The sequence below is a fragment of the Gasterosteus aculeatus genome, chromosome 16 (genome assembly GCF_964276395.1).
Source record: "Gasterosteus aculeatus chromosome 16, fGasAcu3.hap1.1, whole genome shotgun sequence".
NCBI lineage: Eukaryota > Metazoa > Chordata > Actinopteri > Perciformes > Gasterosteidae > Gasterosteus > Gasterosteus aculeatus.
Window position 1 is genome coordinate 14,125,490 of NC_135704.1, and position 24,341 is coordinate 14,149,830.

Genomic DNA, 24,341 nt, shown 5'->3' on the forward strand with positions numbered 1-24,341 from the left:
CATTTGTGCAATAGTGCTTTCAGGTTTTCGCCCGCCTCGCTCAGTCCAACAACTGCAGTGGCCTAGTACCTCATGAAAAATAGACACTAAATGATCCGTCTGCTGGGGTTTTTTTTCCAGCATGAAGGTAAATTTGATTATCCATCCAAGATTCTACATTTTTTTCTGACTTTACCCTACTGGCAACCCAGGCTTTGCATTCATTTTAATATCAAAATAATGCTGTAAATCCTTTTTTCGAGAGATAACCTCCAATTTAATTCACAAGTCCTTCACAGACTGTGTGACAGACTATTATAGGAACGGCCCCTTGTGGTGCGTCCATTTAGCCACTGCAGACCATGTTGGTCGGTTCGGTGGCGTCCTACGAGCACCAGAGACAGCATTAATTTGGTAGCTGGCGGTCAACATGATTAGCGAACTGCGGGAGGCTTTTACAAAGCGGACCGACTGCCTCAGCCACCCACTGCGTGGGAGAGAAGGAGCACAAGCGACGAAAGATTGTTCAGACAGATGTACGATGATCATGTGTGGCGCTGATTGTGGTTGTTATTTTGAGCCGCAGGTATTCAGTTTTTGTTTTACAGCACATGCAGTGTGCTCAAACCATGTTCCCATAATGAATGCACAGTGTTTTTACATGGCACACATTCAAAGGTGCACACACGACAGTCACACCTTTATTTTGCATGCGCACACACACACACACACAGGTCCGGCCACTGCTTCAGGTTCCAGTCGCCAGGGAGTTGATGTGTTCAGATATGATTTATTGATCCTGTTGAGCAGAATTAGTTTACCCACTGTGTTCAGTTAAAAAGCAATAACACATTTTACCCCCTCTGCTCCGTGAGAATGCAATAACGCTAAACTAATTACACAAACTGGGGACAACGGTGGGATTTGTAATAGCGCAAGCTGCGTGCCGACTCTGAGCCCTCTTCAGCGAGAATATTGGAAGTGGTACACAGATATTTGATTAATTCATACAAACCTTATCTCTCTCCATCCGCTGACAAATATGGAAACAGAGGCATAAGGCACTGACTGCGTTACCATAGTAACCCAGCTATTGGCTATCGTTTCTCTCTTATTCTCGTCAATGACACCATGCTTAATTAATGAATAATTAAAATGTTGTAATTTGATTTAATAACATTTGGGACGATCCAATCATTACAAGAGACGGTTCTAATGGTGCGGCATTCCCAGCGCTGTGGTAGTGACATCTTATTTTACTCTACACTGGGACCACAATTTACTTAATGAAACAATTAGGAGTTTTAGTAGTAATACTGGAATTGGAGAAGGCTTGCAACTGGACATTGAGATGATAAAGTCATGTTTACAGTGTTTGTTAAGGTATAAATCACCTTTGATTTTCTCATTGACTTCTATGCAAGCAAACTACAGTCAAATGTGTTAATGCTGGAATTCAGACGGACACAGAAGCAGATGAAAGGTGCTTATACACAAATACAGTCTATACTGTGTGTGTGTGTGTGTGTGTGTGTGTGTGTGTGTGTGTGTATATATGTTTTAAAGAAAGTAATGTGTCATCCACAAACTGACTGGCATACAGAAGGACCTGGGTCAATTCTAATATTGGAATATGGTGCCTGGTGTCCCCGTGCAAAATACAATGAAGCTACCATCTAGAGTGTATTGTGTGCATTGTGCGTGACGGTAACCTGGAGGCAATGGGGTCTCCGAGCAGGTTAATCTGGTGGCGGACATCGTGCACACCTCTGCACGCCTGGATCTCCTGAGACAAAAAAAAGGGGGCTGATTCTCCAGTGTTCAGAAAATAAGGTCTCTTTTTCCTCCCCAAAAGTTAGAAAACTTGCTGCTACGCCTGACATGTCTTCAGTTTTCAAAGTCAATGAGTTATCACTATAGAAACATTGCAGAAATAAGAGGATGTTTACCAAAACCATTACTGCAGGCTTTTGGCAACTGGCAAAATAGTCTATATAATGGTTTTCGCAGAAGTCTGTCGGGAGGCTGCAGCCAGAGGGGCTTAAAAAGAGAGCATATGACTTCTGTCGGAAATACACTACATTGGCTTCAAGTACATGCTGGAATTGGCTTTAAGATGCTTCAGGTTGTCTATGGAGGACTGAATGGCCTTGTTCCACAGTGTTAGACACACTGAAAAGTCACAAACAACACAAATCTCTCAGGTCGATTGGCACTGGTCTTGTTATGCCAACTGTTCATTTCGGTGAATGCCGCTGAAGCTGCTTCTGATACTTTCACTCTTAGTCAGTAAGGCGACCTAGCAGATGAATTAAGAGGTGCTCATTCTCAGTTACCTTCTGTCTTTGTTACAGAATAATTTGTGTGATTTTTATTGGCAAAAAGATGAGAAATGAATATGGGTTTCCCTGTTTAACCTTCAAAAAGGAAAACATTACCTCACTCATGTTAAATTGATTAAATAGATTCAACAGAATTTCGCCCATCCTTTCATCATGCCAATAAAATCCAGCTGTTTCTTTCTGTCGACACTCAACTATAGAAACGGATACACTACCTTCACCTGCATACACATTTTGAAGGCTCTGCAATATTTCCAAGGTCTCATATTTGGCCAATCAGTATAATTTTTTCCCTCATGATATGCTGTTATTGCCCTATAATAAATAAAAAAAACATTTTAAAACTAAAATGAAAAGAATGGTAAAGGATTTGAAAAAATGTAGCATCCATCAGCTCTTTCTTCTTTCCCCCCATCATTGGTAATTGATATTTGAGGCCTCGTTTTGCGGCCTGGCCTCTTTTTCTTGAAATGAGCTTTTGGAGCGCAGAGAAAACAGCTGAGGCGGTGGAAATGGAATTGGTTGTGTGTCGGTGCATGAGAGAGCGGGATTATCCCAGCGTAATGTCAGCCTTATTAAACACTATTACACTCTATAGATCAGAGAGGGATCTGAATAGGATATACTGCCAGCTCGTCTGTGTGTGGAAGTACGTGTCAATTGGGATTATATGTCCATAAATTAAGCTTTTTTTAATAAATGTCAGTTATGATCCAGTGAATGGGATCCACCACTGACCAATGCAACATGTACAATCATTATTATTGTTATCATTATTACTAGTAGTATCAGTAGTAAATAGTAGTAAATAAATAGTGGAAAAGTGTTTTTAAGTTAACTTAACTCAACAACAGTCCCGAAAGCTGGAAAACATAAGTATTCTTTTGCCGGTCAATAGTAGTTATTTTATCACAAAAACAAGTGGAAACTGTTGGAGGACATCTTCATATTACCATATAATTGACATGCCCTTTATTCATGACTACTTTTGCATCCACACTTGCCCCATGAAGCTCAGCAGGAGCACAAGACGATGTTTTGTCAGGTATCACATTCAGCACAACAACCAACGTGTCGCGTGCCGAACAGCCGAGTCTCCACGTAAGTTCAAGTCTAACTGTTGGCTCCTAAAGCAGCAGCAGGTGCACACACGCTGGAGATCTAACTGACGCTGAGGCGTAAATTCAGTGGGGAAGAAGAACGAAATAATCCGGCGGGTTGATAGCGGCAACGCTGGCGGCTGATTTAGAACTAGCCAACCAGACGTGGGCCCAGTTTATGCCTTTATCTGAGGTAAGCATCCAGATCATCGGCAGGTATTAGTATCGGTAAATCCAAAGATGTCCCTCCTGATTGAAATAGATGATTAATATCGACAGCCTATAGTGTGTACATACACTCGAAAAAATGTCACCGTAAATTAACGGTATTTTACTGGCAGCAAGCACGCCAGGAATTTACCGTTATTTTACGGTATAATACCGTAAATGGTTTTTACACTATGTTACTGTAAAATGGATTATTGTATGTTACCGTACACTTGAACGAATTTTACTGTAAATTAACTGCAATTTACTGGTAGTCGACGCTAGTAACTTACTGTTTTATTTACAGTGCCCTACCCTAATTTACGGTATGTTGTCGTATATTGGATTAAATTTTGTTACCATAGGATTACTGTTTTTGTTATAAATACCAGAATGTTACCGTTTACTTATAACCGTATACTTTTGCATTTAATTCCCCACAAATTAAAGAAAGACAACCAAACTCATTTCGGTCATAGTGGTTGGAGTTTATTAGATGCCTTTCATAAAAAAATGTTAGGCCTTTGTAACCAAGAACAAAACATAAAATATGCCGCATGTATACAATAATAAAAAAATGAATCATAAAATCATTGGGAACAGGGTAAACTAACTGCAACAATACGCTATGGAACACTTTCAATTGACCGCAGCAAACGGCTGGCGTCCTTAATCCAGTTCCTCTGTAAAACAAACCAAAATTAAATATTTAGAAACACTGTCATTGGTAAAATATTAAAATGACAAAGTTGAGGAAGACAACAAGATGTAAGGAAAGAGAATGAAAGAGAATGTTAATCATGCCAGGCAAATAACACTTACCAACGTTACTTGGAGAGACAAGGCAATGACAAACTCCTCCGATGTTGAACTGCACTGACAGGTGTTCTGGATGAACTGAGATTACGCGTCGGACGTCACGTTCAGGAGCAGTCGGTCACGATCAACACTCAAATGACTTTTAGGTAATGAACACTTTGAATAATACAAATATTTATAATCTTTACATTCCGGCCACTGAAACAACAGCGAAGGCGGCGCTTGGGATAGGGAAGGTGTGCTGTGCAGCAAAAGGTTGGCAGTTTGAATCCTGGCTGCTCCCTGTGCCAAGTTAAAGTGTCACTGAGCAAGACACCTAACCCCCAATTACTCCACATAAAATTATGTCAAACCATGGCCATTTTGGATAAAAGTGACAGCTGCATGTATAGTAATGTCCTGTAAGTCAAAGTCATCATATCTCATGACATACTATCTCATTATTATGACTTACAGGACCTGTTTTTCAGTGGCTGACATAGGCTTCCATACATTAACCTACAAAAGATGTAGATGGATTGTGATTCACTGCACTTGTATGTGTATTTCCAGCACTTCATAAAATATATGTAACATGCAGTTGAATTACAGTAGTCTGCTATTATTGTAAATTGACAGCTTTAACTGTTTATTCATGACATTGGCCGTTAATTATAAGCAAGGGATGGAATGGGAATTTAACTGTATGTTACAGTTATTATGACATACTGTAAGATACCGTTAGAAATGCACCGTAAATTTACAGCAATTTGTTACAGTGTAGACTTGTGCACGGGGTTCTATCACAAGCCCAAACAGCTTATTTTGCACGAAGCAGCAAGGCTCCTCCTTCAGATCCACAAGGCCTGAGTAGAAAAGTCTCTAGAAGTAAAAGAATAGAGAGACTGAGCTGAGCCTTTTTATTTAACCGCCACAGCGTGCCTGCAATTGGCAGGCAAGGACCCCATTTACTGGGATCGGACCCTTCTGTTATTAGATTAGAGGCAGGTAGGGGGAAAGCAGAATAAGTCCTTGATTTCTATCCTGCGGGGAGGAAAATGAAGACGCATAATGATCATTGTTACAGTATTTCCTCTCAACTAAGCACAGCCTTTATGCTCTGTGATAAAGTGCACATGTTCTTTATGTTAAGTCCAGAGAAATGATTTGTGTGCAAGCATTTCCAGGCTCTTTATACACGGCTCAGGCCAATGATACTGCAGCGTTCAAAGGAAACTAGATTTAATCAATTTGGCTCATCAGACGTTACTGGATGAAGCTGCTTTTCATGTAACACGACTGTGATGCCATCACAAATGTGAATGAGTTTGGAAATGTTTGCGTATGTTTGTGATTTAAGTCAGCAGGCAGGGAGAGCTTGTTCCTCAGATCATTAACAAGAGAAGCCTGTGCTCCAATTGTGCTCATTCTCCCCTAATTACTGGCAAATGCTTCCCGCTAGTCTCATGAAGGCGCACTTCATCATCCCACATGACTGCACTTTCTGGGTTTCTGCTAAGCGAGGTAACTAAGTCACAAACTGCAAGTGGACCCGTTGGACCCAGTGGAGTGTACAGTAGCACAGCAACCGCCAAGTAAAGTTTTATGTACGGTGGCTAATGGATCGTATGAGGTAACAAACCGGCAACCACGGCGGAATTAAAGAAGTGGCTGTAAAGGAAATATAAAAACGGAGGTCTTCGTTCTTCGTGGCAGATGCTGCTGTGCTCAGCTTTGATTCATGTTGGTTAAATGGTTTTCTATAATGAACACAATCGACAAAACTGTAAAAGATACTGCAATGCCCTTATCTGCATGCTCAGAATTCCTCCCACTATTTCGTGTCCAAATTCGGTTAAATCAACTACTCCTGTGTCGTTTGTCGGGTTGGATTTAGTTTCTCATGGCCAGACTTATCTTCACACCGCTCCGTCAGCACCAAAGAGACGTCTGGCTCCACACATTACTTTTTTGGCATCAGCGGGCAAAAAAGAAAAAAAGCTCCGCCTTGTTTGATTCTCAACCAATGACAGGCGTGTTGGCACTAAGCACACATGTTGTGCCCCACAAACCGGCTCATTTAACTGGCCTAAATTGCAATGGTGGTTTACAATTGCGGTCACTTTTTAGGAAAGAGAACTTTCTGGCGAATATGTCAGTCAAAAGTAATTAAGTATTCCAAAATGTAATTGCCAGATGATATGAAATTAGCGAAGCTTTTCTTTGCTCTCCATGAGATGAATCCTGATATTTCCTTTTATCAAAGCTGCCCACATGGCTTCTTAAATCCACTGGGCCGACTGCCATAAAATTGTCAGTGTTAGTAAAAAAAAAAAACATTTATTTAAAACAAACTTTTACTATTAATTGCTGCTATGCCGGGTTAAGCAACCAAGGCCAAGTCTTTTACCGTGTCTGAATGCCAAAGAAGAAAGAGCAGGCTTATTCCAGCTGGTAGACTCAACAGTGATTCGATGCTCTCGTCTTTTTCCTCATTAGCTTTTGCAGAGTGGCTCCATCGAGTGTTGCATTAGTGTTCCTAAATACGTGGATACGAGATCCTCTCACTTCACTCGCAACATGCTGCACTTGTTGACTTCCCAGCTGCTTCTCAGAAACATAATTTAACACTTGTTACAGTGTCCTCGCCACCTCCTTTTTTTCATTTTACCTGACTCCAATGATGATCTATTTTGGAATAAACCTGGCTTATCTGAGGTGTAAACCCGTCAGGCCCCTTTTTAGATGGTTTGTTCCGACACCTACAACTTTTAACAACCTCTATGCCACAATCGGGAATCAGGAAACATTTATTGCCGAAATATGTCAAACATACAAGGAATTTGTCTTGGCGGTGTGTGTTTGAGTGTTTGTCTTTGTCTTGCGAGTCTAAATCACACATATTGATGCTGGTGGCTTACAGTACACTTCTGTGCATATGTAAGTATTTTTATTTCATCCATTCACTTGATTTAATGTGAGCCTGTTTGCATAAATCTGTGAGATGGAGTTTTAAAGAAAAGAGAGAGAGAGAGAGAGTGAGAGAGCGGAAGCATCACCAAAGGCGCTTAAATTGACTGCTCTGTTTTAATTTCGCTCCAGCTCCATTATGTTGTTGTTGATGTTACTAAAGGGCTGTCGTGTCATTATCTCCCTCCTTTGTTTGTGCTGTTTTTGAGACGGCATCGTCGCTGTTTATTTTCCACAAGAAGGCCTTTATGCTAATGCAGCCTCTGCTGAAGACGATTCGCTGTCAATTTAACAGACTGTTAAAATCACAATCACCATCAGTCATGCGAAAGGGAGGCAGCCACGGGGGAAAGTTTGGGGCTAAGTCACGCCAATATTCATAACTCCTTGTAATAAATCCATTAGGGCCTGAGATCAACACGCTTTCTCATCGATGTTTTTTCTGAGAGGCATAAAATCATGCAAGTAACAAACTTTTAAAAAAAAGGGGATGAATGTGAACGTAAGACAAACTATTTTGAAGGCGGCGTACGGACGTCTGTAATTTAAAGGAGTTTTTTTAGGGGAACAGGTCTTTATTGTTGGATTTTCCGGGAATGTTTACCCGTTTTTCCTTTCTTTTCTAAGCCACTAAGCACTAAAGGTCACTTGGTTGTTGCCCATGTACCAAACAGACATGAGATTGCAATCGATCTTCTCTTCCCACTCTCAGCAAAAAAAGATTCTGAACGCCGCTTCATACTCAAAATGTCAGACTATTCCGTTAAGACATCTTCATCCGGACCCAACCATTCAAGACATGGACGAAGCAACCGACCGACGTCCTTAAAGTCCGCCGCTCGCACGGCAACAAGTGTCACATTCCACTAGTAGTTGATGGGGTCCAGGCCCACTGGCCAAGGATGAGCGCTATAAAAGATTTACGGTTGATCATGCATTCGAGATATCCTAATACAGGTCAGTGCTTTCGTCGAGCCTCTCAGGTCATTGATTCATCCGTCAAGCTCAGGCCATAAAAACACGGCTCTACTGTTTTGTCTTCCAAGTAAGATTTAGAAGGAGTCTCTTCTCTCTCCGAGCTATCGGATGTCTTTTGTAAAGTTTACTACTGCTGCTCATTCATTTGGCACAAGACTCGCTCTATGTTGCCATAAACGGTCCCATAAAGGGATCAGCGAGGCCGACCCCTGTAAAGTCCATAAAAAGATCTGTCTCCGATAATGTCACTGGTGCTTTCTGCCATGAACTGGTTCTTACTGCTTCTTGGGGTGTTGTCATCGTCGCGTCTTTGTCCCGTCGTTGTTTTGTCGCCTCTCACCTTCATCCCCCTTAAAACTGCTGATTCCAGTCAACCATTCATTTTACCAACGTGGATACGCACATTGAATCAATAATGTTTTGTTAAATAACAATGAAAAAAAACAGATCATTTAGTGGTGTTGATCAAAATATTACTTTTACTACTACTTTTCAACAGTAATAAAGTAACAGATAGTCACACATTAATACATCAATTAATATAATTGAAACTAGGCATTATGCAAAATGAACACTTTTACTTAATTCATAAAAATATATTTTGATGCTTTAGTATTTCTAATAAATTAACAATTAAACCTAGGCCTTTAGGTCAGAATATCTCTTCACTGTTTTGACTTTTACTTAAGTCAAAGAACCCTTTTTTCCCCATTGCTGTTTTGTCACATGTGACACAATGCATCTTGTAACACTGAATGTAACCATTGGACGTCCCCACAGAGTCCGCTCAATGAGAAAACAAGGGTTAGGCGTCGCTCGATGGGGAGTTAAGGAACAGGCGTGCCGAGTGTGCTGAGGAATCGGTGAATTACAACGACAATGGGGCCAAAACAAGCATTTAGCACAAACATGGTCCTGTAGTAGTACGCGTTGCATTAAGTGGTGAATTTAATGTTAGTGGAGAGTGATTCAAATCCTTTACAGGATACAGAGTCCTGAAGACCCCCAAGTCTGCATGTTGTCAATGGAGGTAATTAGTTCCGATTATCTTCCTTAATAGTGTCGGGGTTTCTTCTGGCAGCAAAAATGGCCCGAGTTAAAAGAGCTTATTAGCGCTTTCACCTAGTCTATTACTTATAGACTAGGTATTACTTATTACTTACTTATTACAAATAATTTTCGCAAGACGTTAGATAAAGGCACAAAATAATCAGAAATTGTGAAGGATTTTCTTTAATGGCATTAGCTTCCCCCAGAGACGGGAAGCTTGCTGTGTCCAAGAGTGTTCCTGATTGGTTCATATAAGTCTGTGTCCTGTTAATGTGACTTCCATCATGATCCTGTATTATCTTAATGCATCACACTTACATGACATGACAAGTGAATCATGTCTGAGCTCAGAAAATAGGTGGTAATTTCCCCTGGTTGGAGTGTGATGAATATTCTTATGTACGGGGAAAGCGAATGGAAAGTGTTCTGATGAGATATGCATGGACAAGCTGTGTTTTGTGTCAGCACAGTGGAAAAAGCAATAAGGCTTTTATTTGTATTGTTTTATAGTTTTCTGGATGGGCGCCGGGGAGGGAAACGTTTGTGTGGAATGAAAACTGAAAATAGCCCTGCCTTATTTTTTATTTTTTTTCTTCACATGCAATAAGTTTCAGGCTGCATCTCGCCGATAGCGCCGCCATCTCTGCACTGATCTCTCATCCTCTGCATCGCCTCCTCACCGCGCGCTGCCTTTGATTTCAAGAGCTGAACTATTCTGCAACATTTGTTGATGTGGATCTGTAAGTAAATGCTGCAGAATTGTGCTCCTCTTGGAATTGTTCTTCTTCGCTGACCACCAGGAGAGGCTGCCTCCATCCTCGGCTATGCGCTGCAAAGAATGTGATTCACCCATCAACACATAGGCCAACGCATGGGAACACACACACACACACATGCAAATACGAGTAAAGAAGAAGCTCATAATCTGTGGCATTGGACTTTTAGTGTTCGTACATCATTATGTTTAGATATTTGTTTGACTTTAATACGTTGCTTTTTTGCCATAGAAGTGATGTTTACGGTCCACACCTGTCTCCTTCACCTCTTGGCCACCAAAGTGAATTAGAAGGTCACGAATGGACGATTCTACAAAACCTCAAGTTCAATGGCAACATGAATTGTTTTCCACAATGGAACGCCAACAACAAAGAGAAGAGGTCGAAGGAAAGAGAAAAATTCTGTATTTGTAATTAAATTGCATGCGCGGTAGGTTGCTTCCAAGAACGTTTGACTAATTCTGGGGGAAAGATTGGGTTGCAGTCCAAAAGAGAAAAAAAAGCCTTTTCTGCGGGGTACTGAGCAAGCAAAATAATGTTCAAAGACCAAATGTTGTCCAAATGTTGTTCTATAGCTCTTGCTTTTAGTGACGCATTTTTCTTGAGTCTGTTATACGTAAACCTTTTTTTACGATCTATTTCTGTTTCAAAAAGCAATAAAAACAAATTGGCCACTGCCAATATTTCAATTCAAACAATAAAAATAGAGTTGTGAGTAGAAGATGGTCGTGCGGTACGAGGTAGACAGTGGCAGAGAGACAAATGGACCCTGTGCAGGATGCTGCGGTGCTGTTTAGCTCCGACGAGTACGAAGTGGAAAGCCTCACCAACCGATCTGCTGCCTCTGGGTCTGAGGGTCCGACCCGGGGCTCTGAGATTTAGATGTTCTGGTTGACTTCCAGATCTCATTAACCTCGGGTAGGGGGGGAGTGGCGGAGTGGGTGGGGGGGCGACAGTTAGATCAGGGCCCCCACGGGCCGGTGGGTCAGGATGCTATTCTCTCATCCCGTGATGAGGTGTGTGCAGTGTGCATCTCGTACGTCACACACATGCACAATTATTATTACATTCTCTAACTCGTCGGTGAGGACTCGCGTGCCTTCGCAGACCGCGAACTTCCAGTTACACACGACCACACTCGAATGAACCGAGCTCTTTCTCGTCAGACGCAGCAGTTTATACATTTATTTCACCATTTGATTGTGAAACCCTCCCACTCTTAACCCAACTGCGCAACTATGTTCCTGATGTTTTCCCACTAGTCTCCCCCATTAAGCCCCCCCTTTCTGGTATGGTGATGCTAGCCTGGCTCCCTCATCCTGGTCGGTTGACCGTATCTCGCTGGCCTCTCCCGTTATGCCTCCTAGCGCCTACAAGCACACTCATCTGTGTCCCACTGCGAGTGTCCGTGCACTATTTATTGCTGGGCCTTTGCGATCCTCCGTGTGGCAAAGACTCTTCCGTTTCTATAGATCTACAACCTTGTATATGCCCGGGGTCTTATTATATCTGTCCGCATGTGCGCCTCTTTCTTGCTTCCCTTCTTCCTCTGTCAAACTGTAAATCCTTACCTACCTGGATATAGCTATAGAAATACCCATGCTTAAACTATTACATAGAGATTAGTATAACATGAATAAATGTTGGAGCATAGAAGCCATTTTTCCTCTACATTCCCCGCTTGAGCGACTCTGGTTGCTCACACGGATAGAAGGTAGATCCTGCTTTCAATCTTCAGGCCAAGGTACTTTCTGCACCGTAGAGAGTGCACTGCCTGGATACTGCATTATTTATGATAAATATAATTTAAAACATTGTGAGTGTAGCATAGATATATTTCTGTTAATATTCTAAGAGCCTGATGAAATGTTACAAAAAGGATTCATTTTAGTAGCACAAACACACGCGTATCGCACACATGGAACGTTGTCTCCTCTCCTTTGCTCTTTGGTTTTGGTTTTTGTCCAACTCACTAGTCACCAGCAATTTAATATGCAAACTCCATCCAATACGTCTTTTGCTTTTTGCCATCTGTATGGATCCGACGTGCAGGGGAAAATAACAGTTTATTGCAATAATTGCAATATTTGTACAGCCAACGTGTGTGTGAATGGTTGAATGCTGACATGCACGTGTGAAGCACTTTGAGTGGTTGGCAGATTAAAAAATCCGTCCTACGACCGTGAGTCCGTTTACCAGAATGTAACCGCTTCGTACCCCACGCCTCCAGGCTCCTTTCCTTTACACAAGTTCAACACATTTGACTCGGTTAGTAATTGCTGTTGCCATGTCCATTGGTCTGCGCGCATGTGTGTGTGTGTGTGTGTGTGTGTGTCCATCCTCTGGTGATGCATGGTCAGTCACTGCTCAGCACCACGCTGGCCTTGGAGCGGAGCCCAACCAGACGGATTGCACCGGGACACGGCGACGTTCCAAAAGCAACATCCTTTCAGTTGAGAGAAGGTCAGGCGGAGGCGCCATTAGGCTGACAGAGTCTAAAACGGGGTCCAGTGAGGCAAGGGGGGGCGGGGGGGCGGGGGGGGGTGTTTGTTAACCTCTTTGCCTTCGTCCTAATTGTCCCCATTTGATCGAAGCAGCCGTGGTTCCAAGCGCTTCCCCGTCCTCCCCACAGCTCCATTTATCACAGACACACAAAGGCACTCTGCGCTTCAAGGTGAATTTCCAAATGGCTCAGCTTGTGTTACCGTGTTAAATCGATGCGCTCGGTGACAAACCGACGGCAACGGAAACCTCGCCGGGCTGGAGAATTTTACACGTCTGCCTGACATGGAGGTGCTATGGAAGTTGGGAAAATGCTATTAAAAGCAGTAGCAGCTGGTCTCTTAATGAGTTTGTGAACCGTCGTGATCTTTCAGTTCAGTTTCTTCACAACAGTTTCTTATCACAGACCCTGTCGAGCCTTCACCTACTTTAGTTAATTGTATATCTGTTTCAAACAGGATTTTCAGCGCTTCTTTTTCGCCACAGCTTACAAAAGGAGACGAGACGCGTGCCTCCGTGTTGTGACTGCACAACACTCAGGAGGACAGCATTTTGGGGGATTTTTTTTGCAGTCATCCTCTTCCTTTTTGAAAAAATGAAACGTGGGTTTGATAGATTTTCTGACAGCCAACAGAGAGCCTCTTCATTAAAGCAGTTAGCACCGGATTAAACAAACACACTTTCAGCAACATTTTCAAAGCGGGGAGTTTGAAACCATTCTGTCACATTATATGCTTTAATAAATAATGTTATAGTGACAATATTGTTCATGTTTTCTTCAAGGGTTTAAATGTCTTGTTAACTGTAGAGAAAACGCAGAGAGAATGTTTGTGGTATTTTTTTTTCTTGTTTTTTTTCTTGGTGTTAACACGACATTTCGTTAACATTATTTAGACAGTGAAGAAGGGGAAAATAAACATCTTTAAGATTCTGCATCGCAAGAGAGACGTTAATTCCTTCAGAGGGAGAAAGTAAACATAATAAATCTGTGTTGTGTCTGTTAAGCTCGCTTTGTTTTCATGTAAGAAAAAAGATTCTAATTTTTAAAACTAAAAGTAAAGCTCCTCAAACCAGAATAGATGGCCTGTTTATTTGAGAGAACCTTGCTACATCAATTCCCATATTTGAGAAGAGAACCTGAGTTCCATTTTTCTGTTAAATTGAAGATAAAATCCAGACGGTTTCTCATACTGATAACGCCGGACCCTCGGACACAAGGCCAATGCCTCTTGATCCGCATTGTTGGATATGGCTACTTTAAAACAATAGAAATAATAATTCAGAAACATGTCACTGCTGGTTTTATTGTCAGCAACCGATATGTGTCCGCCAGGGTCCTCATTTATTGGGAAACATTGGCAGGATGTGCGATTTTCATCTAATCCTCTGTGCCCATAACACCCTCTGACTTTTATTCTCCATATTTGCATCATATTTCCATCCTTTCGCCCCCCCAGCATGCCACCCGGGCTTCTACAAGGCCTATGCCGGGAACACCAAGTGCTCAAAGTGCCCTCCGCACAGCGTGAGCTACGGAGAAGGGGCTGCCGCGTGCCGCTGTGAGACGAGCTTCTTCCGGGCGGAGAGAGATCCTCCAACAATGGCTTGCACACGTGAGTACACCGCCGCTCATTGGAATCATAAGCGCCTAGTAGATATTCAAGGCCTCCAGTCGTCCCCCGTGACGTCATGGGAGAACTCCGGGGCCTCGCTGCCATTACTCCGACCATCTAAATTATGGACGCGTGTTAAAGATCTCCACACATGTGTGAGCCTGACAGTGCGGGTGAGCTATTGGTTACGGCCTCTCAGAGTTGGCTGTGTCTCCGCTGTCTTATCTGGCGTAAAACTGCGCACTGGATGAATTACATCGCTTTTGTTCAGCTGCCTCGTCTTCATTGATGATTTACTGACTGTCATTACGACTTCATATTTGCATTAAATTACAGTTTAACCGGACTAATTCTCCTTTAATTAAAAAGCTATTTAGCCGTCACTGAGATAGACGGGGGCCACGTCTCCGAGCTCCACAGGGTGGAAGAGTGTATTTGTCTTCTATGGAGAAACAAATACGGTCCATCTAGAGAAGCTGTGAGTTTACAGTTCCCCTGCAATTCAAAATCCATGCCTTAATACCTGCAGACTATCCATATATACTGATAAAACAGGTACGGTTATTACAGGAACAACATAAAGCCTGTTTCAGTAAAAAGCATATATTTCAAGACCTTTGATTTACCCCTGATATGTGGAGACATCATACCAATGATCAGGTGACAATGTTTCCAATTAGTATACAAATATAATGTTTTGGAGGTTAAGTTCAGTCAAATATACTGTTAGTAAATGCTGGTTTTTCAACAGTTGTTTTTGTCGGTTGTTCTTCTTAATCTTCCAGGCAAAAGTGCATATAAAGGCTCGTGGGGCGTAAACCACCACATGTACTTTAACAGGCTGAGAGTTCTGCATTTACTCATAATCCATTTAAACCAGCGGCTTGTAGAGCAAAACACTATTTGCGTGATGCCTTAGTAAACAATAGGAAACAAGAGATGAGATATTGACGGCCGGGGAGGAAGACAAAGGCAGAGAGCGAGAGAGAAAGGATGTCACAGGAGGGGAGACACAGGTGGAGAGAAAGTGTAAAGGCCGGATGGAGTCGACAGTGAAGAGAGAAAGGAAGGAGGCTGCTGATACCAATCCCGCCCCCCCTCCCCCCAGAGGAGAATGGGAGCTGATTGATGGCAGTGGGGTTGCTCTGCCAGAGGGGAGGTGGGTGGACTCTCCTCGATGGAGAGAACAGAATAGGTGAGATAATGGCCGATAGACGCGGGAGCAGATAAAGAGAGAGAGAGAGAGAGAATGGACATCCGCTGACAGAAGTGGAGGAGGAGCTTTAGTGTCTACTGAGATTCTTTTAGCAAAGGTAGAGAGGGAGAGGGAGACGGACGCCTCCCATTGTCCGGGCAGACAGCGAGCTTGGCAGGACGGGACTGTTCAAATCCCTCCGGCTTTTTAACTCCGCCCTGTTGACAGCTGGCTGCGTGCTGTAGCACAATGCTAACCCTCACGCACAAACACACACACACACACATAGAAAAAAAGGCCTCAACAGGGGAAATGAGAGGGAGGCGAGATAACTTAAAGAAATGGTATTTTATGATGCATTGTTTTTAAAATATATCTGCAGAGCATTTAGGACAATGTCTTGGGTGCAAGGTGTCTCAGGGTTTGATTTTAGATCCTTTGCTTTGCTCAGTATGTGTAATATGCTTACTCGGAAATTCCACCTGCAGATCAATAAGGAGAGATCAACTGGAAATGTATGAACATGTTTTTTTGAGGTTATCAACTTCCTGTTTATTATAATCAATAGATTTGAAGCATCTTTACTACGCAAAAAAAAAACCTCAATGCATCAATCAATAAATTTAAATCGACCCCTTTTAACGGATCTGTCTTAACTACAGGCCCTCCATCTGCACCACGCAACGTGATGTCTAACCTGAACGACACCTGCTTGGTCCTGGAGTGGTCTCCTCCCGGCGACACCGGGGGCCGCCGGGATGTCACCTACAACGTCCAGTGCAAGCGCTGCGGCCCCGGCCCCGAGCAGTGCCACTTCTGCGAGGAGGAGCTCCGTTTCCTGCCGCGACCTTTGGGCCTGACCAACGCCACGGTCACGGTCATGGACTTCTCAGCGCACGCCAACTACACCTTTGAGATCGAGTCCCTCAATGGTGTTTCGGAGCTGAGCTCCTTCCCCCGACAGGTGGCCGTCATCACCGTCAGCACCGATCAGGGTGGTGAGTATATTTCTGCGTTCCATTGGGTCCACAGTGGCTCCGCAACAGAACACAACCGCATTTCTTGTTGTATGTCAGGAATTAACCTTTAAACCTGACCTTTAAAAGGCCTTTTGCAGTTGAGTTTTTAACCACAATTACTGCAGCATTATTTGCATGAAACAATGCACATTCCTTAATAATTCCACCAGTCCAGAGGAACAGAGTTCTCTATTATCTATGTATGTATGACCAGACCGCCATCAGCACTAATATAGCAGTAAACAGCTGCTGTCTATCTACACTTCGAGAAATGTCTTTTCGACCGCTGCTAACGCTGTTAGCACCTTTAGCGGCAATCCGTCGTCTCAGCCAGCAGCATGTTGCGAACGTCTCGGAGGCAATAGAAAGTCAGTGAGTTACGCAAATAGAACTTTTAGATTAACTGATGTACAGGTACGTGGGGGTCAACCTTTTCAAATGTGTATTTGGTAGAAACACGGTGTTTAGAGTAAGTAGCCTTGGATACAGATGTTAGATGTTAAGTCACTGCAGTTAATGTTCCTCGGCTATTTCTAGTTTTGCATCTTTCACTTCTGCTGTGAGTGATGACAGGAGGCCAGGAGAGGTTCTCTGTACCTGCTCACATGCTCCAAAGGACCAGCCTGAATTTTCCTCTGGGACAACGATCTGCTCGGGAAGACTTATGCTTCTAATTTGTGATTTGCAAACACTCTGTCTTCTGTTTTTTTCCCCTCTCTTCCCTTGACTATTCTCTCACCTCTTTCTCCACTGGTTGTTTGTCTTTTCCCTTTTCTCTCTCCAAATCTGTTTTGTTTCTTCTACCTTCTTCTCCCCTCCCTCCATCCTTCTGCTGCTGTGGGAGTCTGGGACCAATACATATTCTCATACAGCCCAAATACATTAAATGCATTCTTTTGTGTCACGGGGGAGTCTGGCCTTAACGGGCAACTCAATGTAACATCCAGCCTTTTTATATCATTAAGGATAGCCAGTTTAGCACATGGCAGGTCCCCAAGCTGCACACAAGACCCATTTTAGCACTAATATACCCAGTCGTAGCTGTTAAAATGCTCAGGGGAACCTGAGCCACTGATAAGTAGATTGAATATGTACTTTACCACCATGAGCGTTTGGTCAAAGAGACAATGGTCAGTGTCATTCATGTGTTAGATGGTGTTATAAAGCAGCATAAAATAGATACGCGGGCGAAGTAATGGTTGTACTTTTGGTTTAAAGGATGTGATGATGTCCTTTCAAGTTGTATTCCTTTTATCTCATGATACAATTTACACAAGCTTGTCAAGTAGAATTCTAAAAAAGGCGCGTATGAGTATATAATACCTGCCATCTCTTTTGGGAATGGAGGACGATGACTAAATCCAACAAATAGCCCACACACAGGCAATTACTGCTTTTCAATGGAAATTGAAACTATTTATGGGTAGATGAGTGCGTTTGAGTCCTGCTGTCTTTTTTAGTGAATTGTCAATTTATATAAGGAGCGTCTTGAAAATGAGATAATACAAGGTTCATCCTGCAAATAATGAATATCAAACATGTAAAAATACCATTAGTTGCTTTTATAAAATACAGCAACGGCAGAGGTCATCGATCTCAACAAGTCATTTGGCCTAATTTGTTTTTTCTATTTCAAGTATCCTCAAGTTAGGAGTCCGATAAAAATACTTTATTGGTGCTGTTGAAGTGGTGATTGTGAAATCCAGTGTTATATTTATATGACCGGAACACGATTGTTTTAGAGTTTGAAATAGTCGTGAGAAACACAGTTTCTGTTAAACTGTGTTTGATAAGTCCATCATGCAGGCACATTGTTTTAAATAAAGAGTCACATTGGGGGAAACACAGCTTTATATTTTGCAAATTCCAACAGCATTACAAGTACAATGCCAATTTCTTGGTATTGCAAGGAATCAAGCTGGTCCTAGATAAATTAGACGTAGTGAGTAAAAATCATATGGTCCTTTTGGTAAACGCTTTGTGTCGTAGGGGTCAATGTATGATTTGTCGTGCCAATGATGGGCTGCTTTGTTCCGTTACGAGAGGCATATAGAAATTAAGGCCTGTGATAATTTCATGTCAGGCGGAACCTTTTCAATAATTTGTGATTTATAGAGCGAAGCGCATCTAATGTATGCACAAGCATCATTCTTTATAGCACAGACGCATGTGTGGAGGATTATAAAGCATATGGATTAACAGCAGGGGAGTGTCTTGGCCTGGAGTAAATCTCCTCATATTTGGAGAAAGGGAAAAGGGGCCTGGGGAAATCATGGGCGCATTTGCAGTTCTCAAAGCCGGCACCAGGAACGTGGCACCGCCGTGATCAGACAGACTTATAAGTTTACACCGATGGGAGGTTCACATCTGACATAATCCATCTGCCAACCTTTTCTAACTAGCTTGTAGAAAGTCGGACTGTCGTCATCTGCAGCCGGAAACGTAACTTCCTACAAGCTGTATCTCGAAAAGAAAAGAACCGACTTCCCAAATGCATAAAAGATGTCGACCCAATCTCAAAACTCACTAAACTGGTGGAAATCCAACAACAACTGTAATTGCCATATGCTGCCTTGCCTAAGAGAACCGTCTTATATCAGAGTAAGTGTCAGGGAGTAAATGGGCGGTGAAAAGTGGAATTAAGGAGAAGGCCTGAGAGGTAAATAGGGAAGAAAAGAGATCCAAAGGAAGCAGAAGAAGAGCTTGACAGAGACAGATGAAATGACAAAGGGTGAAGGATATAAAAAGAGAAGCAAAGAATGAGAAGATGTTTGAGTTACAAGGCAAACAAAGTGCAAAGAAGGGTTGGCAGAGTAAAAAAAAGGGTAAACAAGAAATGTGGGCAGAGGGTAAAGAGTGTGGGATAAAAGATCTCTGCACTTGTGTTTGTGCACTGTGAAAAGTAAAACTTGAATAGATTTGATGTATCAGGTAGACTTTCGCTATTTACTTCGACCATCCTCATTTTGTCACCTTGGTTACGACAGGGTTTGGCAGATTCTGGATTTATGTTTACACCTATCAGGTCTCTTTCACAGTATGGAGCTCAGTTAACAGACTAGTGCGTGGGGTTTAGTGGCGTCCAGAGTGAGGTTGCAGATTTCCTTTATGCAAAAAGGCAAAAGGCCTCGGCCAGAGAGCATGCCAGAAGAAAAGGTGATGCAACAGGGTGGACTGTGTGGAATGTGCAGTTAGGAAGGGTTCCTTCTAAGCACAATTTCTAGAACAATTCTTTGTTCCATCGTACGAAAATATTTGTATTTCTTGAAACCTACACACTGGCTCTTTAGTTTGTTAAGAACTGCCTCTAGTTTACTGTCATTTTAAACATTGGCACTTAACCTTTTCATTTTGGGTATTAACCACTCAGAGCTTTGTAGTTTGTGATTCCGTATTGATCATGTGACTGACGGCCACGCAAAGAATCAACGTGCACTGATCGGGCATGAAGCCAAACTACCAACTCTTGTCAATAAATCCCACCAGGTCTTCAAGCTTTCTTCCTTATGTGTTTGTTCCTTACACTGGGTTGAATTGAGAAGTCAACTCAAATTCCATCATCTCACAAATGTAAAGACAATATAGAATTATTGGAGGGTGAAAGATCGGGTTGACAAAACTGTTTTGTGCTCAGGCGAAAATCTAAAGAGATTTCAGACTCAAACTCAGAATCTGCCAATTGTCCCTGGTTTTGTAAAACAAAAATATGCATTTGCGTGCAAGTTTTTCTGTGCATGGTGGTGTTTTGTTAATGTACATTTTATTGCTGATCTAATTTAGTCAACGTAAATCACATTGTTGTGTGTATAAACAACGTATGAACGGGGGGCGAGCTCAGAACTTGTTTACGCTGTATTTCATAATGCAATCCTGGAAATAAGTGTTGAGAGGGGGAGGACAGGTGGGCTTCGGCAGAAAGAGCCAGAGGAGGAAGAGGAGGAGGAAGAGAAGGTTGAACTGGTCTACAAGCAGGAGAGTTCCTTTAATCCCAGGAAGCAGCTGGATAATTGTGTGTGTCACTGAAAGCAATCAGAGGCGGATCGGGTTCTCGGTTTCGACGCATCAGAATATTCTTGCAGCAACTTGAGAGACTCTAATCAGACGGCCTTTTGTAGATGAAACGCCGGTGGGTCGAACTAACGATGATATGGAATAACATAGGAGGAGCTGGCGTGGGGGAGTGCTGCTCATTGACTTGGCGCAGACTGAAAGTATCCAGATCACATTCATTTGTTTCACTCACCTGAAGGCTGTAAGTATGAATTGTACTCAGATATTACGCGATCATCCACGAAGCCCGGAGGAGCTCCATCGATACCTTCTCTCCCTTCAGCCGTCGTCGTCAAGCAAACCGCACGGATACGCTGTGGATAATCCTCGACCTCATCAAGACCACAATGGATTCGAGAGAATGTGCTGACCTAGCATTCAAGCCACACCGTGCACGTGGAGTTAATGGTGTGCAGCATGGAGTGTATGAAATATTAATATAAGTTGTGTTTCCATGGCAGACCTCAACGTGTCTTTGTTAAATGTTGTAGGATGTTGCCAGTTAAAACAGTTTAGAAATATAATCAAGCCAACGGTCTTGAGCATTTCAGAAATTCCTCTCAGTGGTTTTACATTAATCTTTCTCATTTCAAAAGGCCAACTCCTTATTTCTGACCCAGTATACACACAAAACTTTACCACCACTGGAACTTTAGATGTGGACACATTTGTAGTGAAATCTAGTGAATAACAGCAACGTTTCCTCTCTAAATAGGCCCCTTAGTGTTGCCAGTGGATACTGAATATAAGGTACTCGGTGATCATTTTGCTACACGGTGCAAAAACATGGCATAAATTCCTTGACGCAGGCTCCTTTATACATTTTCTTTTAGGTCTGAAGGGCCACGCTGCTCATTTGTCGTGGTGTTTAACATTCCTGGTGAAAACGAAAGAACGGCAAAAGGTCCAACTCCTCTGGTAAAGGATCTGATCGGATTTAATTGGTGAACACAACATCCAATATATCTAAAGGTATTTCTAAAGAATCGCAAAGCTAGCCAAGACATCGCCTGAGGGGAGTTAAGCTCGGCACTCAGGTCCTTGGATCACTTCTTTTTCTTCAAATAAGCGTTTTCTCAGGCATGACACTTACTCGCTACCACTTGTTTTAGTTGAGCTGTAATATGATTAGTTTGGTTTCTCTTACATTGTACAGTCAAAATTCTACCTGCATGAGATGGAATATATGTATTTTCTTTCTATAATTGAAACTCTGCATGGCCTCGTTTAGCCAATAAGAAACACATTCAATCAAAATTACTCCAACTGACATAATGTTCAGCCGGCAGAATTTCATACTGAGAATTTAGATTTACCACTTTTCATGAACAGTCAAGTCACGCGTGGATTGCCAAATATCACAGATCCCTAACTGATCTGTCGAGCATACAAAAGCCTTTATTGTTACACCTTCTGGGTGAGTTTCATCCACCCGAGGCAAGAGGAATCTTTCTTTCATTCCCACGAATGAATGAAAGTTGCTGTTGGTGACAAACGGCCGTAAGTGTCAAATATTACGTGCGTTCGATCGACTAAATCCCATTCAACATTGGCCCTGACCAGCGATGGCCCTCCTCTGCGATGCTCCACGCCGGCACCGGCGGCCTTCTGCAGCACCGGCTATGAATGAAACAGTGGGCGATAAACCCCCGCCCTTCTCCGCTGCCTTCCCCCTCCCAGGCAGGCCGCCTTCTCCCGGCATCGCTCCGCGCTCTAACTAACTATGACAAATTGGGCCCACACTTAATTACCGGCCTGGGAAAATCACAATGATGTTTATTAGGCGCGGCATCATAAAGCGGCGTGTCCGCGCCCCCAAAGAGCAAAGCGGCGCGCCGGAGAAACACTAATAATAACAACAGCCACACAAATTGGCTGAGCGGGGATGACCGGGGGTTACCCGAGGCGTCGGCCGGCGTGGGGGGGGGGGGAGGTGACTTTTTCGTGGGCGAATCAATACTGTTCTCAGCTGTGTGCTGCTACTGTTGTAGGTCTTGCCTGACGGGGCCGATGGGGGGGCAGATTTAGCTGCGCTCCTTCGCCCATTGTGGGTTAATAAGGAAAAGGAGCCACTGAGTAAAAAAGCGGAATATATCACACTATGAGGGTTGGTGGGGGGGGTTCTCCCTTGACATACAGTTACATGGGCACATCTTGGGGGTCTTCTGTCTGACATTAAGTAGGTGGGTGTGTGTGTGTGTGTGTGTGTGGGTGTGCGTGACCACAGCTGGGCTGGGGGCCGCTGGCCTTGTGAAGGGAGCGGTTGAAATACAGCCTCCATGCTTGCTGGCTTATTAACAGTTGATTTATCTGCCTTTCTGTAAAGGGAATTCTCGCCCTTGGCACCCGGGGGCCCCGGACTTTGACCCCACTGGGGAGGGGGGGTCACAACTACCCAGCGCCGTGCCTGTGTGTGAAGATTTGTCCAGAGAAATATTTAGTGTTGGCGTCGTCTGTGTTGTGGTCGTGCGGCATGCGTCTTCTGATGCGTGATACATCAACGCTGCTGTTGGGTACCGGGGTCATCTTCATCATCACTCTCTCTCGCACACACGAATACCCACGTTTGATGCCAACTGTAGAACGAGGGTCAGGGGGAGGGCGGTTAGGGTGGGATGCATTTATTCGACAGCTTTCAGACACCACAGTGATTTATCAGCGTTTATCTTGCTGATATGCCCTCATCTTTTTTTTCTTTTTAAATCTTCTCTGTCGGCCTTCCCTTCCTCTATCTTTCCCTCCCATATTTTTACTTTAGAGCCATGTAGAAGTTGGACTTGTCTGCCGTGATCATTATAAGTTCTGTCGCCACATGCTGTCATACTTTGATGGGGTAACACGGCGGCGTCGCATTGATTTACTGTGTTACGGCTGAAGTTTAGTTTGCAGCATCAAAGACTTTTGCAGTTCGTCACTAGAGCCAATAAAAGCACGTTGGTGGTTACTTTAGCGCTTGATATTGAAGCCATAGATGCACACTAACGTGGAGCAGGGCAGTTAAAACGGGACCAAGTGGGACTCACTGTCACCTAACAACTGCCGGCAAACAAAAGGAGCTCTTGTGCTTCGAGTGAAAAGCAGCGGCTCTTTGAAGGCGTTCTCCTTCCGTGTGACCTTCGCCCTCTGACTCCACCTCGGTCTCTTCTGCTCGGGTCTGTCCTCCGTCTCCACCCACGTTGTCTCTCTCTCCCGCTCCCCAGCCTGCAATCATGACAGCAGCCTTTGAAGTAGGACACAAACAGATGAAAGGGAAATACAATAAAGGAGGACGGCTTTCGGAAAAAGATGACGAAGATCATCTTTGTGCCTTTGGACAAAAGTCGATTTAGCGCACTGATCTCGTTGACATGTTGTTATTTACGCGTCGGTGTAGTCTGCGATTTAATTTGGTCCTTGGTGGGAAACGCGCCGTAACTGTTTCGGTCCTAATTCTACGTGACACTTTAGCGGATCCAATATTCTCTGTTGACTGGTCTGAAATCATCAGCGAATGACCCGTATACCAAAACCTTAATTCACACAGCGTTGATATTAAACCGCCTGCAAAGCCCATTACACCTTTAATTAGATGGGGTTTTGATGGTCACTGCAAATGTTTTTAAGAGTACTCCCTTCCACAGCATGTGGGCAAGTCGAGCATCGAAACAATTATACATCAAACATACGCACACAACCATACATCACTGCACATCATTCACAAAAGGAGTTTCCCAAACTGGGTTTTGTTGTTGCATTTTTGTGCTCGGTGTCGACAGGAAGATG

The 24,341-nt window shown here is 43.2% G+C and overlaps 1 protein-coding gene across 1 annotated transcript in view; it reads left to right on the forward strand.

The window, feature by feature from the left end:
- Positions 1 to 24,341, forward strand: part of epha6 (eph receptor A6) — a 101,565-nt gene that overhangs the window by 42,261 nt on the left and 34,963 nt on the right. The window contains exons 4-5 of the mRNA XM_040201635.2: positions 14,160 to 14,315; positions 16,173 to 16,508. Of these exons, the coding sequence (XP_040057569.2) occupies positions 14,160 to 14,315; positions 16,173 to 16,508 (492 nt within the window). The remainder of the gene's footprint in view (positions 1 to 14,159; positions 14,316 to 16,172; positions 16,509 to 24,341) is intronic.